This window comes from Amblyomma americanum, chromosome 4 (genome assembly GCF_052857255.1).
Source record: "Amblyomma americanum isolate KBUSLIRL-KWMA chromosome 4, ASM5285725v1, whole genome shotgun sequence".
Lineage (NCBI taxonomy): Eukaryota > Metazoa > Arthropoda > Arachnida > Ixodida > Ixodidae > Amblyomma > Amblyomma americanum.
Genome location: NC_135500.1, coordinates 165,630,666 through 165,648,336, shown reverse-complemented (window position 1 = coordinate 165,648,336; position 17,671 = coordinate 165,630,666). Strand labels below are relative to the sequence as shown.

The 17,671-nt window shown below is 47.0% G+C and overlaps 1 protein-coding gene across 2 annotated transcripts; it reads left to right on the top strand.

Annotated features, from left to right (window-relative positions):
- Positions 1–5,189: 5,189 nt before the first annotated feature.
- Positions 5,190–17,185, top strand: LOC144130432 (uncharacterized). Of its 2 annotated transcripts, XM_077664353.1 has the most exons (4): positions 5,190–5,404; positions 7,123–7,230; positions 12,985–13,194; positions 16,520–17,185. In XM_077664353.1, exons 2-4 carry the CDS (start codon positions 7,187–7,189, stop codon positions 16,797–16,799), a joined length of 534 nt encoding a protein of 177 aa, XP_077520479.1. In that variant the 5' UTR covers positions 5,190–5,404; positions 7,123–7,186; the 3' UTR covers positions 16,800–17,185. The 2 variants fall into 2 exon arrangements, with proteins under 2 accessions (XP_077520479.1, XP_077520480.1); XM_077664354.1 differs by lacking the exon at positions 7,123–7,230.
- Positions 17,186–17,671: the final 486 nt, after the last annotated feature.

Below are 17,671 nucleotides of genomic sequence, written 5' to 3'. Positions count from 1 at the left end.
CAGAACTGGCGTTCTGGAGTCAGAGCTAGCCAGCACGGCCTCCCACCGCTCGAGAGTATGAGCGGTAACTAGGTCACCCGGGGGTGGCTTTATTTTACAATCCCACAGGATGTGACTGTAGTTGGCTCGTTGGCCACAGTGTTTACAGTTCGAGTTGTATAGATCCGAATAGATGTGCGCGAGGAGTGTTGGGGTGCGTATCGATCTCGTCTGTAGACGACGCCACGTAACCTCTTGCTCTTTAGTCAGGCTTTTGTCCGGAGCAGGGGAAAGTTCTCCTCTCTAGTTTAAAATGATTGGTGAGATCATGATTTGTGAGCAAGAAGTCCGTGAAATTCAGGGAGCCAGACTGATCCACTGCCCGGTCGACGAAACCTCGGGCTTTATTGTGGGCTGCCTCGTTCCCCGGATTCCCGGAATGGGCTGGCACCCATATCAGTTCGGAATAATTTGGTGAGAATTTGGTGGCGTTAAGGATTCTAAAGGACATGTTTGTAATTCGCCCTTTTGCGAAATTATAGATAGCCATTTTGGTGTCGCTGAGAATGGTGCTCTCTTGGGTATGCGCTAGGGCGAGGGCTATAGCCGCCTCTACTGCCGTTTCAGGAGATTTCGTTTATATGGTTGCCAAGACGATGTGGTCACCATTCTCGTTCACAGCCACAGTTGCAAAGGCATCTGTATGTTTGTATTCTGCCGCATCTACATAAATTGTTCCAGCGCACTGTCCGTATTTATTATGTAAGGCTTTGGCTCGTGCTTGTCTTCTACCCTCGTGGTTGAGGCCTCTAGCTGTCACGTAGTCTTCTACGCATCTTGCCGCTTCTTAACTGTTCTACAGAAAAGTCTGAACTCCTGAGAGTGGGCCGACACCAGACTAAGGCGAAACTGGAAGTCTCTCTCGAAGGACAACTCATACCGGAATGCAAAATGATCCGCATCCTCGGCATGTGGCTGCAGGGTAGTAGGAAATGCGACCACACGATTTCCCTACTCAAGAAATCAACAGAAAGTGTCAGCAGAATGATAAGCAGAGTCTCTCAAAGAAGACATGGGATGAAAGAAGAAGACACCCTAAGATTGGTCAACAGCCTCATTGTAAGCAGAGTTACGTACTCGCTTCCCTTCCACGTAAGGACCAAAACGTCTAATGAAGAAATCGAAACCATTCTAAGGAAAGCATACAAGACAGCATTACACCTGTCAAGAAACACACCCAACGAAAAGCTCATGCAGCTTGGCGTCAACAACACCTTCCTAGAACTGGTGGAAGCGCAACGAAAATCGCAAATTAAAAGACTAGGAGGGACCTACACTGGGAGAGCACTGCTCGACAGAATAGGCTGCGAATACATCGACACAAAGCGGTACGAAGACATGCCTACCGAAATAAGGAAAACATTTTATGTCAGACCCATTCCAAAGAACATGGACCCCAGGCTCCACGAAGGCAGAAGGAAGGCCAGGGCAGAACACATTGAAAGAACACTAGCGGGGAAGGATAACACCTTCTACACGGACGCAAGCGCTATGGAAGTAGCGAGCGGCAGAAGCAAATACATAGGTACGGCAGTGGTAGTAAACAAAGATGGGGAACTAACCTCCGGGGCATCCACGGAAATCTGGAGTATAACGGACGCCGAGGAGTTAGCCGTGGCGCTGGCGGCAGCAAAAGGATATAGGGAGAACAAATCATTGAATATTCTCACGGACTCAAAAGAGACCTGTCGAAATTATACGAAGGGCAGAATTAGCAAAGCTGCTCTTAAGGTGCTCAGAGAGTGCAACCTCTCAGAGAGCATAACAGTCCAACATAATTTAATCTGGATACCTGCGCACGAGGGCATAAGGGGCAATGAGGCGGCGGATGGTCTAGCTCGAGCTTTTTGTTTCCGAGTCGGACAGCAGCAGGAGAGCCGTGGTCTGAGCGCCATGATCCTCGGGGAGAGCTATTCAGAACTACTCCAACATCACAGAGGGGTGAGATATAAATATCCGCCCCCGCATAAAGCACTAACCAAGGAGGAGGCAACAGATTGGCGTAGATTACAAACAGGTTCCTTCCCCAACCTCTTTATATACAACAAGATGTTCCCAACGGAATATAGGGGCACATGCCCGTGGTGCGGGGCCACACCCACACTATTTCACATAACATGGGAATGCGAACGAAACAACGCATTCCGAGAACACAAACCCCCGAGTGCGGAGCACTGGGAGAGCCGGCTCGTCAGCTGCGAGCTCGCCGTCCAAAAGAGGATGGTAGAGCACGCACGGGATGCAGCCAAACTCAGTGGAGCCCTGGCCTGAGGGACCACCCTTTGCTGAAGAAGCCTTCCCTGCAGCGCAGCGTGAAGACAGCGACACGCGAAGCAAGCAAGAAGACTTCTGATCGCCTAAATACTTATGATTCAATAAAAGTTTTCCTATCCTATCCTACCCTCGTGGTGTATGGGGTGCATGGTTTTTGGAAGTGGTCTGATTAGTAGGGCGTCCTATACTCGCGGGGAAAGTCTACTTTAGCGTCTTTATTCGTAGGTATAAAGTTAATTCCAAGCCTGGTAAGAATACTCCTGCCAGTTCTAGAAGTGGCGAATCTCGCTGCTTGAGCCATTAAATGGGCTTCTTTCAGTTCATTGCAGGTGTTGTGTATTCCTAACCTAATAAGCCTTTCGGTAGAGGCATTTAATAGAAGTTCTAAGGTAGCTTTGTAGGCCTGCCGTATCATGCTATCAAATTGGTCTTTTTCTGTTTTAGTAAATTTGAGATAATGGGTGGCATAGAGTATCCTGCTTAGCGCAAAGGCCTGCGTTACTCAGCATAAATTTCTTTCCCTCACCTCTTGTCTTCAGTTAGCGATGCGGCGGATTAATCGCGCCGTCGGTTCTACCGTGCGTTTTAGCTTACTGAGTGTGTCATTATTCTTTCCATTTGTTTGTAAATACAACCCAAGTATTCTCATGGTTTGTACTTCTTTGACGGATCGTTCATTGACATAGACGTTTTTTTTTTTGCGGGAGAGAAGTTGTAGTGCTCCTACCTCTTTGTTTATGGCGTATCACGAAGAGTTCAGATTTTTGCTCAGAACAAGTGAGGCCGGATTTTCATGCGCATGCCTCAATTATTCCCACTGCTTCATGGAGTGTGTCTTCTATGTAGCCTTCGCTTCCTTTGGTTACTCAAAGCATGATGTCATCTGCATAGAGCGTGTGATGTAGGTCTGGTATTTGTGCCAATTTGGGGCGAATTTTGATGAGGGAGAGGTTAAAAAGGAAAGGGGACAGGACGGAGCCCTGTGATGTTCCTTTTATTCCTTGTGTGATTGGGGCAGACTCCATTGTTCCGACCGTTATCACTGCTGTTCTGTTAGTGAGGAAGGATCGGATGTAGTTGTGCGTCCTTTCTCCGGGGTTGATTTCCGACAAGTTTGTCAAAATAGCTTTGTGCGTGACGTTATCTAAAGCTTTAATAAGTTCTAAACCCAAAATTACTTTCGTTCCGGTTCCCTCGTCAGCTTCAACTATGTCCTTGTTAAGCTGCAAGAGTATGTCCTTGGTAGATAGTCGGGCCTTGAATCCTAACACTGTTTCAGGTAGGAGGTTAATGCCTCCTCATAGCTTTGGAGCCTGTTCAGGATGACATGCTCCATTAGTTTGCCTAGGCATGATGTTAATGAAATTGGGTGTAGATTCTCAGTGCTGAGTTTCTTATCCGCTTTATGAATAAAAGTGATTTTCGTGTGTTTCCACTCTTATGGTATGTCGCCTGCATGCCAGTATTTGTTCATAAGGTCTGTAACTGCCGCGATCGACGTTGTGTCTAAGTTTCTGGGAGTCCTATTTGTTACTTTGTCTGGTCTTGCCGCAGATGTTGTCCACAGTTTTTGAATTGCGCACCAGACCTCTGCGTCTGTGACGCCTCCGTCTAAAATTTGGATTAGGAGTCCACCGGTAGTCTGGTTGTATGGTACCCTCATCCGAGTTTAGATAGCGTTCTGTTAGCTCTTTGATTAGGTCTTCAGTTGTACCCTCATATTTATGTATGAGTATGTACGGTTGACTTTGTTGCACGGTACGTGTTTGTTCTGGGTCAAGCAGATGTCTTAGAAGATGTCATGTCTCCTTATTTCTGAGCTGTCCGTTGAGGCTTTCACATATTTGGTTTAAGTATTGTGTGTCTGGAGTGTAAGTGTATGTTCCTCGATTTTCCTCTCGATCTCAGATATCTTTTCGCGGAGTCGCTTGTTGTGTTTTTGCTTCTTCCAGCAATTGTGGAGGCCTTTTTGTGCCTGCCACAGGTGTAAGAGTGTTGAATCTGCAATCTGCTCTGTTTTTCCAACTGGCACCACAACGCTAGTGGAGCTGCATCCTCATTGAGGGCGATAACCCAGTCTCTAAGGTTAGACATCTCCTTCGGAGCTGTTTTGTTGCGAAGTTCCCTAAACTTGTCCTAGTGGTTGGTTTGTACTTCTTTAGCTCTGTTTTTTAGTTTTGTCGTGGGGAAGGTGATGCTCAGGATGAAGTGATCACTACCAAGATTTTTCCCGGTGTTGACCTACTTTGGGTCCTTGACGTTTTTAGAGAGGGAGAAGACTGGAGATGTGCCTACACATACACTGTTACCCATGCGTGGGTGGTCACTCTGGTTGTTTAGCGTTGTGAGCCCTAGTGATTGGACGGTTTGCCAGAGCAGGTTCCCTTTCGGAGTTGCTTTGGTATATCCCCACGCTGGGTGTTGAGAGTTGAAGTCTTCCACAATTATTAGATGAGCTTTAGCACTCAGCTTTATATTGTGTTTATCAACAAGTGTGGGAGTCCGTTGCCTTTGTTTTTTGGGCGGATTGCATACATTAAGGATAAAGAGATTTGTGTCTCCTTTTTGCCTTGGTACTATCTCCGTTCGTACCACTAAGCAGGCTCCACAACATGCTTGAATTCCGCGCCACATAAGGCTGAGGCACTCAACTGTAACCTTGCATCCACCAAAGCCACTGAAACGCTTTAGAAGGCATACAGTATTTATGCTGCCATCTTGCTTACGAGGGCAAAAACATGCGTCTGTTTTTGTCTTTTTGCTACCGCAGCGCTATCTATCCTACTTGGTTGAAAGTAGTACCGTTAAGCTGTGTTCATTCATCATTACAGAACCGCTTCCGGACGTACCATATATGCGCTGCAGCACAAGAGCGCCAAAGCGTGGTCTCCACTTTTTGCCGCCGCTCCACTTTCTTTTCTTTTGGGATGAAACAGCTTCTTGGACATCTTTCGACTGTGAGCAAGCCCGTGGCCAACCCTCACGAGCACTACGATGGCAAGCGTGCACCGTGGACTGAAAGCGGCATCTAGTGAGCAAGCCATGACCCGAGCTCATGTTTGCAATCGATTACAGTCGAAAGATGGCGCAGGTGAGCAAAGACCCAAAATTTGTATCGGGACTAAGATGCTAGTGTAGTCAACATCACTTAGGCCGTAGACTACAGATATAACAACTGTAACGTGAATATGTCCGTGGAAGACGCTGGTAAAGAACGGTTGGTTGATCAGTGGCTCAAAAGCACGGAAGCTAGAGAAGAATGTAAGAACCCAATTCCCTATCGTGAAGGTTGAGGGAATTTAGAACTGAAAGAAGGGTTAATTCGAGAGCGTAGCGCTTTAATGTTAAGAGATGTGATCTAGAAAGGGAGTAGAACTACCGTACTTCATTCCCGTCACCCACACATAACAAACCATTAACAGAGCCTCTCGACACACTCAAACGCCTTTGCTGAAGGGCTACCTCTGTGCTGAGTGAGTCCAAATGGACCTAATAATGAGGAGGAAAACTCCTTTTCAGCGCACTCTCCCCTCTCTGTATTCCACCATTTTGGAACCTCCAGGCCTTCAACAAGGAAAGGACTTTCTCTTTCATCTACACTGCTTTTTATTGTGTTCTTATTCTATTCATGCCAATCATGCTATATCTTTGAGTGATGAAACACAAGTATATCCTACAGTTAGCTTTGGACAAAATAGCGGGAACACGGAGACAAAACTGCCTTCATAATATTAACTGCTTCAAGCGCTCCGGAGCAAGTTCAGCTTTATGAAGCCCCTGCATTATTCGTAATATTTCTCATTTCCTCAACACAGAAAGCATCTGACCGACAGCTGGTATCGTAGCTCTTAGCACGGCTATTAACAATGCAATGACCATGTAGCAAGGCTGTTGACCTATTTTTGTCATATGCAAGCGTGAAGTCATTTCTGCCACCATGCGCTATAGCGTGAACCGCTGTACTCTCAGGGGCAGAAGTCTCCAGGAATCACGAAAAGTAATCTTGGCGTATCGGAGTTCCCGGGTTCGAATCCGACCGCGGCGGCGGCGTTTTTATGGAGGAAAAGGGCTAAGGCGCCCGTGTGCTGTGCGATGTCAGTGCACGTTAAAGACCCCAGGTGGTCGAAATTATCCCGGAGCCCTCCACTACGGCACCTCTTTCTTCCTTTCTTCCTTCACTCCCTCCTTTATCCCTTCCCTTACAGCGCGGTTCAGGTGTCCATGGATATATGAGACAGATACTGCGCCATTTCCTTTCCCAAAAAAACAATTATTATTATTATTATTATTATTATTATTATTATTATTATTATTATTATTATTATTATTATTATTATTATTATTATTATTATTATTATTATTATTATTATTATTATTATTATTATTATAATCGCTTGTCCAGCAGTGATATTATCTCACTACCACACTTTACAGCATGCGAGTCCAATTTCGACCGCCACAAGTGTGATCCAGAATAACTGGTTAATAAGAAAGATGATGTTAGCTTCAGTTGCAGTTCACACACTCTTGAAGCTCACCCCCCACCCCCTCCCCTCAGACAAATGCGCCGGTCTCGACACCAGCAGTGCTTTGTCATTCGCCAGGAGGTGCTCCGCATGCAGTGTTGCATGGATCGAGATAATAATTATTAAAAATTGCGGGCAACACCAACAGAAAAATCGGCATATACGGTTATGTTTCACTCGAGGTCAAAGTCATACTTGACCTTCGAACACGCTCTTTAAACTCGCCTGTGAGCATTCAACGAGGCCTTAATTTTCCTCTTCTCCTGATGTCGTGATGAATCAGCGTTCACGGCGCAACCCGTACTCAGCTGCAGCTCTTGACGCCCTGCTGACCGCCAGAGAAGAAAATGTCCGGTCTCTTGGGTGGTCGTCATTGTGCCTCTGACAAAAGGTGATTTTCGCTTGTTCTTTACCTCACTTTCTCTTCAGGTACACCGTTACGTGTTTCGAAACTGGAGAAGTGCGCAATAAAGCAAGCGAAGGTCACGAAGACCGTGTGAAGCCCGCGTGGAGGTGAGGTAGCTGGCTTCGGCCTACATACCCAGAAATTCTAGACAAGCGCAAATTTTTTAACGACAACTTAATTAGGCGCCTACTTTCTTCGCATATCGTAAGGTTGCTCAATAACAAGCAATGTATCCATAGAACCCTCCTCTGGCCGCTTGTAGTTTCCTGTTACTTATTGCCAAAACCCCCACCTCATTAGTTTTCTGCGACAGTCTAACCTACTCGGCGCGACCTCAGGACAAACTTTAAACGCAAGCTTTCGCTACACACCGAAATATTATAATATTCCCCATGCAGGCAATACGTTAATAACAATAACTTACAATATTTCGCAGTTGCCTAACAAGTAAAGAGATGTCCAAGAAAGCTGGACTTGTAAAAATCCGAAAATAGAAGGAATGGAGGAGAAAGCGAATGGAGACAGGAAGGTTATGAAGGGGTCTAGAATTATGTTGCCGCAAGTTTTCGTGAAAACGTACATTACAAATAACTGAACCTGTCGCTCGGCTTGTCCAACATTATCCAGATGGAGGCAATGACTGGGATGTGAAGAACAATCTGGGAAGTCCCGCCGCGGTGGCTTAGTGGCGGTGGCGTTCGAATGCTGAGTTCAAGGGCACAGGTTCTAATCTCGGCCTCGGGGCTTCATTTCGATGGAGGTGAACTGCAAAACACACCCCTGTGCTACGCCATATAACTGCAAGCTGTGAAAAAGGTGGTCGAAACTCATTCGGAACCCTCTTTTACGACGTCTCTCATAAGGTCCACGTACCGCATCGGGACGTCAAATAGAAGATGCTCTGCCTTGCCGTACCAAGAAAGAGCCCTGCTGTTTGCTAACCTGATGTTGCCGGCAGAAATTGAGCTGAAGATCTTCAGCAGCCCCGAAATCCTAAGAACACAGTGTTCGGCCAGAGATGGGAAGAATTTGGCTGTTAGGTGAAAAACAGTTGCGACTGAATGTGATTTAACAAAGTTGTCAGCCGGGCTAGTTGGTATAACATGACCAATTTCTGAAAGCGCAGATAAAAACAGAGCACAGTAGTACATAACCGGTATGTGTAGCGCTTGTAACGTCCTGTTTGTTTGTCCTTTTACGTATCTGTGCTTGCAACATTCGGATCGAATGTGACCATGAAAATTCGCCTCCATCCGTAAAAATTCACGGGGGCATATATTTTGACAGACAGTATTAAAAATAAAAATGCATGAACAGCGTGACTTTTTTTTCTCGAGCACTTTCATCTGAGCGTTTCTTCTAGTTTTTAAGTGAGAAGATAGATGTTTGAATGTTGTATGCTGGATGATTATATCCTGTCTCACCGGGTACTTCAGGTAAACTGTTTCTATACTCTGCGCATTTTCTTGACCCACTTACCCCTGCGCAAACCCTGTTCCTCTTCCACGTAGTAGCTCCACCCTTGAAGCGTCTTCCAAATTCGCAGGTAGTTAATTCTGAGCCCACTACACCCGAATATCCGACCGTGAAATCGATCGGCGGAGCAAATATTTTGTCGTTTTCTTCTGATCGCCTCTGTACGTCCACGGTTCAACCTGTCCAGCAATATCACTAAAACACTCGGCAATTCTGGGCCAGGCTTTGAAAGACAACACTTGAAAATTTGCAGAGTTAATTTAGCAGATAAAGAGCCACTAACGAAAACGTAATCAGCAGTAAGCACCGGAGGAGTTTTTAGTACTTGTTGCAGTCTTATTCCCTAATCTTCCGTCTCGCTTTAATAAGCGCAGTATGTATACTCAGTGGTAATCTTCTCATTTCCCCCATTATTCTAAAGCTAACGTGAACGTAGTTATTCCGAGCTTTCGAGCATTCAAGGAGATCAAGGCTGTCCAGTGGGACACCTTGAACATAACCAAGCTCTACTTCCCCTTAATATTATATAATCAATAACAAGGAAGTTGCCGCGCATTTAGGGGTCCTTTTTTTCCCGGATCAACCACAGTGCAGGCTAATGTCTGTTACTGAGTCATCGTAATTCCTCTTTGTTCAAGTACTGCGTTCAACGCTTCAGCGACGGCCACGGGTGTCGTGTATAGGGTAAACATACGGTATTTCTTATCGGAATTATATTTAACTTTTACTAAAGGGCAGGTAAGAAATAATTAATAGGTGAACGATTATATATAATGCCAGTCACTCTTGCGGTATTCGACAAACGATCACCTTTTGCCATTCCAGTCAACGACAAACACCACTTTGTCCGAACAACGGCTCCGCATATTGCGTCTTTCACGCCTGTCACAACGCTTATCTGTTGTTGGGATTCAGGTAGCGTGACTGGGCCGGAGAAGAGACGAGGACGATCGGAGGAAGAAAACTTGGAAAACTTTATACAAGGTCTATTTACATTATGTACAAGTACGGGCAACTGAGAGTGCTTCTCAGTAAAGAGAGCTTCTTAGGAGTCGGGAGTCTCTGATACCTCTCATGAAGGGGGCTCTCTTTGGTATCAAACCAGCAGCTCGTTAAATACTCTTCGTATTCCCCAGATACCTAGCTGGGGAATACAGTTCGAAGAATGATGCCCAATCACACGATGGCACTGATGGTACCACCCACGGCAGGGCGGTCCTGATGTTCCCTCGCAGCTCGGTCGAGGGAAAGGGAACATGACTCGGTCACGTTGTCGTCCCCGCGGCTTCCAGGTGGCCACGCACGTGCGTCCGGAGGGCACCTGCATGACACAGGAATGCAGGCTGTCTCCCCGCAGGTGTCGAAAGATCTTGCACTGGTGACCGGAACGCGGAAGCTCTGTCGCAGGCGCGGCACTCGGGCAATTGTTCAAATCCAGCGTGACTGAAGGGGACCACACTGGTACCACACTTCGTCGTGGCGAGGACCGTAACGAATACGCTTATGGTCGTCGCTGGCATTCCTGTTGAACGCTATCGTCGCTGCTTCCGGCATTCCTGTTCGAACACGTGGGGACGCTATTGTCGTCGTTCCCTCTGGCAGTCCTGCAGTCACGTCTCCCCCAGAGGGCCCACTCACCCTCGCGGTGGTCTTCATGGAATCCTCCCCATGCCCCATTTCGCCGAATTCCACAGCAGGAAGGAAGCGCGAGCACAACACTGTGCAGGCGATTCCCAGTGGTTCTTCAAGCTTTACAGGATGCGCCTTACTCTCAGTCGTAGGGGTGCCTAGGAAGAGCGGCCATCGTTACCTGGCGGCTTAAAACCTGAAAGGCTTTCGCGAGGGTATGGCCCTGATGTTAGCAGGCATTAACGGCTCCCACTGACAGATCAATATTTCGTTCGTCCAGTGAACCTCTCGAATTTTTATTTTCATGAAGGCGTTCGTTCTTTTCGATAGGGTATTGGGCTTCTTTTTCGGACGCAATGGCAATTGTGCTCAAGAAACGCTGTTTTATTTTTAAACGTGACGCTTCCGTCGGGAGAGAGAAAATTATCAGCAGGAACATCGTACTCGCAATATTCGATAATCATTAAGCACCTACAAACCTTCCTGGCGCTCTCCTGAAAAGCGTGACGGATTGGACTAGTTGGTTCTCCAATGATTCAAACTTCAGCACACACTCAGGAACAGACGTAAGACCGCTCCTGTGAGTGAGTGTGTTCCTGCCTCACCTCCGGTCCTGTGCGCGCGCTCAAGTTTCATTGACTCTTCAAAGCCGAGCAATTAAGTCGAGCCGAGCTCTGCTGACCACGCATCAATTTCACTGCTATGACCCATTCAAAACTCACACACACACAATGACGCACCAGCTGCGTGGCTATTACAGCCGCTGCTTTTCTTTTCGACCACCACCGGGACAATGGGCAATGCACGTCGAGCGTCTACGAAGTGAGAGCAGCATGCGAGCAAAGATGCAGCAGAAAGCACGATTCCGCGGGCGCTCCGTTTTCTCCCGTGTAACGAGGATAACAAAAGCATCTTTCCCGCATCCAACAAGGAACGCATCCGGAGAACCCTGGTAGCGCCGCTTTAAGAACCCGCGTCGGGGCTAAAACGACTCACGTTTTACACGACGACTGTCACGACTGGGGCGGGCAAAGGCAGTCTGAACGGGGACAAAATGAGTGAAAGTAAAAATAAAAGGAAAGGGAAAGGAAGAGTGGTTTGAGCAATCTTGGTGGAAGAGGGGGACGGAGGCGAGTGACCTGACTTTCACGCCTAGCGTTTGCACAGTGTCGCCATTCCGCACAGCGTACGGGACTCGCGAGTGACCCGCCGCCACTCCGGCCAGCCAACCAGCTTTCGGGGATATAGGCCTCCTCGCGGTACGCGCGCCGAGAGCATTTCAAGCGCGCCGCACCTCGCTGTCATTCCAACAGGGCGCTCGAGATACTGGACACCTCTTCGGTCACTCTCAACACTGTGCAGAGCGTGGTTTTCTCGACGTCCGAGGTAAGCGAAGTGAACCGGACGGCAGCGTAGAACCCCCGTAGACCAACAACGATCTCGGCCTAGCTGTGAGGAGTTTGTAGCCGGCAATGCTTCATTATTCTGTTTCAGTATTTGGTGTACTTATGTAGGGAAATAGAGTATGAAAATACTAACATCATAAAGATAATATCCGGGTTTCTGGTCTAGTTATGTTCAAGCGTGCTAAGCTTGTGTGCTTGCCTGTGTCTATCAATACCCTCATCACAGCTGCTTCACTACAGCGCAATGACACTACTCTGAATACAAAAGCGCCGCAAGAATTTTCCCGCTGACGGTGTTTGAGCCCAAGAGGAGGGCTAAGTCAGGCTTGTTAGTGGGTGTTGAAATACGACTGAACAGCGCTTATAGACGAACACATATGCATGCACTGTGTCTTGTTCTTCTCTTGCGCCCTGTCTGTTAGCACTGTTCAGTCGTTTTTCAACATGTTAGAGCTAGCGCATCTTCGCTCAGTGTCACTGTTCGACATAGTACAAACTTTCGACATACTCTTATTACTTCAACCTGAAAGAAACATTTAATGGTCGGTCACATGTTTTCCGAAGTAAGTTTCAAATTCATTAACGCGCTAACTGATTGAATTCGCGACAACTTGCACCCTCGGACGTGAAGTTCAGCATTTTCACTTTTTGTTACTATGCGCGTGCTACCCATCTACGCTGCCTAAGAATTGGGAACGTGGCTCTGGAGAGCATCGTTCGTGTTGCGGTTGTGTTGTCTCAGCGTACTACATACATGAACTGAGGTGCGCAGTTGCAAGGGTTCATTTTTGCTCACCGCGCACGTAGACGGGACGAAAGACGAATATACCGCACAACATCTTCTTTCATCCCGTCTCTCGTGCGATGTGAGCTAAACTGAACACGTACTAACTCGCCCAAACTTCCGCTTTACTCAGTTGCAAGGGTAGTTTGAAAGTCTTTAGTTGACGCTTGCCTTCGTATTGGGGCGGGGGGGGGGGGGGGGGGGGGCAGTTTTGGGGGCACTTGAGGCACAGGCTGATAAAATGTCGACATCGCCCATGAAAGGCTAATCACGCTTGCGCCCTAACGTCACCTACCACCGCAGTTAATAGCCTTTTCGACAGGTACAGACGTTTATTACAGACCTCCTCATGAGTAGACTGTTTAATCTGTGCACCAATTCACTTTATTCTAAGCTGTTGTCTTGGCTGCCTAAGTTACATTAAAATGTTGTTTTTTCTCACAGGACAACTATGCGTGCATCTCTGGTGGCCTTAGTCGGGCTCTACATTACCGCCGTGTCGCTTTGTTCGGCGCACGTAGAATGGGACGACTTCATGAATTGCCTGCAGCGAAGGTTCGGCCGGAGCTTCTTCCAAGAACAGCACGCCGACTGCGCCGCCCGGAAACTCTTCGTCAACTACAGGCGATCTATGTACTGCCAGCATTGCGACTCGTGAGTATGATTCAACACGAGCACCATAGAGCTTATTTTTAAAGTTTAACACAACCAAAAAGCAAAAACAAAACTGAACAGCGAAGTTTGGGTGAGAGTGGTCTCCACCGAACCAGAGCCTTGAATCAAAGCATGCTTACCGCTTCGATGCTGATAATGCGTACGAATAGGGTACTAAAGTTTGGACATTCGACCTACTCATCGCTTCGACAAAGTCTTGGAAGCGAATTAATCTAAAAAGTGAAGCGCAGTTTTGTTGGCGTAGCAGCACTGCCAGCACCGAACGGAAGCAGTTCAGAGGAGTGTATGTTATCACCAATCAGAAGTGAAAACAAGTTCATGCCGTTAACTTTCAAAAGCACTTCATCACAAAAAAGAACAAAAACAAGTGAAACCTCATAATGCTGCTCTTTTATATTTCAAAGCTATGGCTTTCTGCGCGGGTGAGGGCTAACCCCGTCGGCTAAGGTTTCTCGCCGTTAATGTAAGCGGCCTGCTTGAACCTCGCTGAAAGCCACTTTCGCTTTTTGCGTCATGCGCTATAGGGGGTTACCAGCGCGGGGTTACTGATCCTGGCGTTGCGTTTTTCAGCGCGCGTAGCCCAGGCAGTTGCCCCGTGACGACGAAAAATGCTAGTACTTTTTTAATACGGCTCTCATTTGGTAAATTTGGAGTGTGTCATGTTTGCAGGACCTGTACAAGAAGCGGTATTGATTTTCTTAGAGCTCGTTGCAGCCACTGCGATCACAGAAGCATTCCATTTGTACTACACTTCATCACGATAGGTCGCGTTTTGCGGAACTTTAGTGTAATTCAAGTTCTTCAGGTGACAAAGTGATGTGCGAATTTCGTGACGGTGTCACTACAGCGGCCACTGCGGACCACCCAGAATTTTTTTTTTAATGGGGCGAGACTCGAGTATGGAGGGATTTTCTCTTTAGAGGTTTAGAAGAGCTGGGCGACCAGATGGCGAAAGTCCTGGTGACGACGTGACATTTGTGACAGGGCAGTGTGACAAAATTTCAGCGAGAGATAAATGTTTGACCGTGTTAGCTGAGCACGCTCCTCAAAAATGTAGCGTCGGCCTGAGCTACATCTAGACCCGGAGGATTCACCCTACGCTGGGTTCAGCTCCAGGCACCCACAGGTTAGAACGCATCTCTCAACTACAGGCCGAGCACCTTCCATTCAGCACTTTCCAAATAAGATGCGGATGCGCTAACCACAAGGTCGCCACTGCGATGGGCTAGTGTTTAGTATATATCCCAGCTACAGTATATATCAAAGCTATATATCCCCGCTACATTTCTCAGTGTAAATCCCAGCTAACACGGGATTATTCGGGTTGCAAATTCGTAGCCTGTAGCCGCCCTGTCAGTTTTGAACGAAAATAAAAGAAGCGATAGAACTTTAGCGCTTATTGAAATCCGTCAGATAAGTCAAGAAAATGGCTTAACGAAAACGCACAAGACAAAGATAAAAAATGCTCTCTCCTTGTTCTCCGCGTTTGCGTTAAGTATTTCCCTACCTCTTCACCAACTAGCCCAACGTCCTACTCTTCCGTAGTGCATCCTATAAACATGCCCTGCTCAAATGCTAGTCGTTATTCGTAGCGTGGAATACAAGTTCGAGGATGAAACAGTCCTGAATGTTTCGAGCGTGGTTTTGACGAATATTTATACAAGCTTTGTAAATTCGAATACAACAATTTACATAGTTTTTACTGTGAAGTGTTTCCTTAAGAAAGCTTAGTTTCAAGAGCGAGTTCCCTTAAGAAAGCTTAGTTTCAAGAGAGAGTTCAACAAAAAGGTTATGTTGAATGATCTTTTCATTGTCAGGCTTCCGTTTTCGACTGGCTCGCGCTTGCAGCTCGTCATAAAGTATAATATGTATGTGTTGTACGGGCAATGTTCTCTATTTTCTTGGTAATCTCACTGACAAAATTGGCGTCATGCATAAGCAAAATCAATTTCATCAACTTCTCCAAGGCGCAGACGTTAGAAAGCTAGATAGTGAAGCTGCGAAGATGCGACAGTTTTAGAGCCCACTTCTTTTGTCTCTGCTGCGCATGCTGTTTTTATGCACTTGCAGTTTCTGCATATCGGTCCATATAGAAAAATTCATGTGAATTATTACGGTGTCACTACGGCGATGACTGCGGACCACCCAGAGTTCTTTTAAATCGGGCGAGACTCGGGCATGGAGGAATTTTCTCTTTAGAGGTCTAGAAGAGCTGGGCGACCAGACGATGAAAGTCCTGGTGATGAGCCTATACATAACGCCCATTTTGTCCTTGAGATTACCAAGAAAATATGGAACATTGCTGGCTGGGAATATTGCCCGCACAACACATACATATACGTTATGACGAGCTGCAAGCGCGAGCAAGTCGATAACGGACGCCTGGCAATGAAAAGAAGATCATGAGCTAAGTTTCCCCATAATTACAATCTCATTTGTGCGGCAGAGCTTAAATCAAGATGGTGATGACTTCCCCACAGTAGCTTTTCCTGGCAAACATGCACTAACCACCATACTGGAGACACTTCGACGGGTGATATGTAGTGACTAGGCCCTCCTTCCTTTCGCACCCGTGAAGTCATCTTCGGGCCGCTGCGATGTGGGAGGCGTTAAGAACGATCCGGGTTGTAATTGAACAAACATACGCAGAGATTCTGAACGAGCACGTTTTTCAATTGGAAGCTTTTCTAAGGACGCAATTTTTTCATATACCCTAGGGTTCAACTCTAAAAATCAATATATCCGCAGATCTCCCCTCAGCACACTTGCATTTTTTTTAATTCACGCTTTTGCTCTTGTTAAAAGCGTTCCCCATTGATTTTCTATGTCAGGCTTAGCTACCCGATGCGAGCATCTGAAAACATAAAAAGAAAGATTTTGGTACGTATCGGAAGAATGAACCATTACCTTCAGTATTTTCATAATAATATCTTCCAATATTCCGCAGTTGCCTCACTATTGAAGATGATGAATCCTGGATTTGTTAGACTGTGACCTTCGCACCCTTATGTATGTTTTCGCCCCTGTATTTAAACTCATCGCTGTGTCCCAATAGCAATCGTGCTCGACGACTCATAGCATGGTCGCGGATAAAGTACCGGACGCGGAGGTCGCATTTTGACCGAGGTGAAAGGCAAAAGACAACTGTGTGCTGTGCGATGTCAGCGCATGTGAAAGAAGCCCATGCAGACAGAATTAATCAGGGAATCCCTCCATTGGGGCGCGTCTGATAGCCCTCGGGCAGATTTAGAACGTTAAACACTCACACAACACACCAAATCATATGTTCCTCATTGGCCCGCAGCTACTTCCACTGCCAGGGCAACTACGAGGCCATCTACGAATGCCAGAGGGACGGCCGAGCCCAAGAGGTGGCCGAGGCGTTCAGCGACTGCCGGGAGAACCTTGAGGGCAAGGAATCGAACAACCAGGTGTACAACGAGATCGACCTGTACGGCCGCCAGGGAGGCAACTGCTCGCGCGCCTACCTGGTCGACAGTCCCCGCTGCCACTACAACCCGGCCACCGTGGTGTGCAACAACACGCGCATAGAGCCCGAGTCCATTGAGGAGGACGAGTCGTGAGCAGGCGGCCGCCCTGCGCAACTCTGCCCCCGTGCAGGCTTACAGGGAACCAGCTGCTGGACTGTGTTAAGCGGCGTGCTGCTCGGTTCGTGACTTCCCTCCGAACTCTCGTTTTTTGTCGTTTTCTTTTATTTTCTATGTGGCTCTTGTTCTTCTCGACTCCCTCTCCCTGCTTCGTATTTTTTTCTGTACTTGGATGTTTTTTTTTCTTTCTTTTTGTTCATCTTTCTTTTATTTTCCGCGTTCCTGACGAGCTCGTCGTGACCCCAGGGCTGCGCGGCGAGGCTACTTCCTGCTTTTTTCTTGACGCTTTTCGCTCGTTGGTATCGCTGCGGGTAATACCATTACGGCAGTGAGAGAAATAAAAAACCGTAAAAGAAAATCGAGAGGTGTGTTTTTGTTTTCTTCTTAACGTATTCTTACGCTATATTAGAGCAAAGGCTTCTTGTAAGCCTCCTTTTTGGTCGCAACAAAACCTCTTGACTGCGTCAATGATTTCTTCTGTGCAGTCAGCTTGGTTCCTCCGAACTATATTCCGTTCTGTCCTCAGTTTTCGCAATACCCCATGTTAGCAGAAACCTAGGATATCGCGGGGAAAATAGCAATATTTTGCTATTAGTTATCTGGTGAGTAGCTGGTATAGCCTCGCAGCTAATATCAGCTTTAGCTCCACCAGCGCAGGTCTTTTGTCGGCTGTTGGAGGAAGGCCAATTTCTCAAGTGTCTGGGCTCCGAAATTGCTCGCCCCATAGCGTTAAGGGCAATTACATTTCTCCGCCGTATCTAATAATTTTATATTGGATGCCCTGATGACCCTCTGCAATTCTCTAATTGTGACCGAGCGCTTAACTGCCTAATTAAATTTTTTTTAAT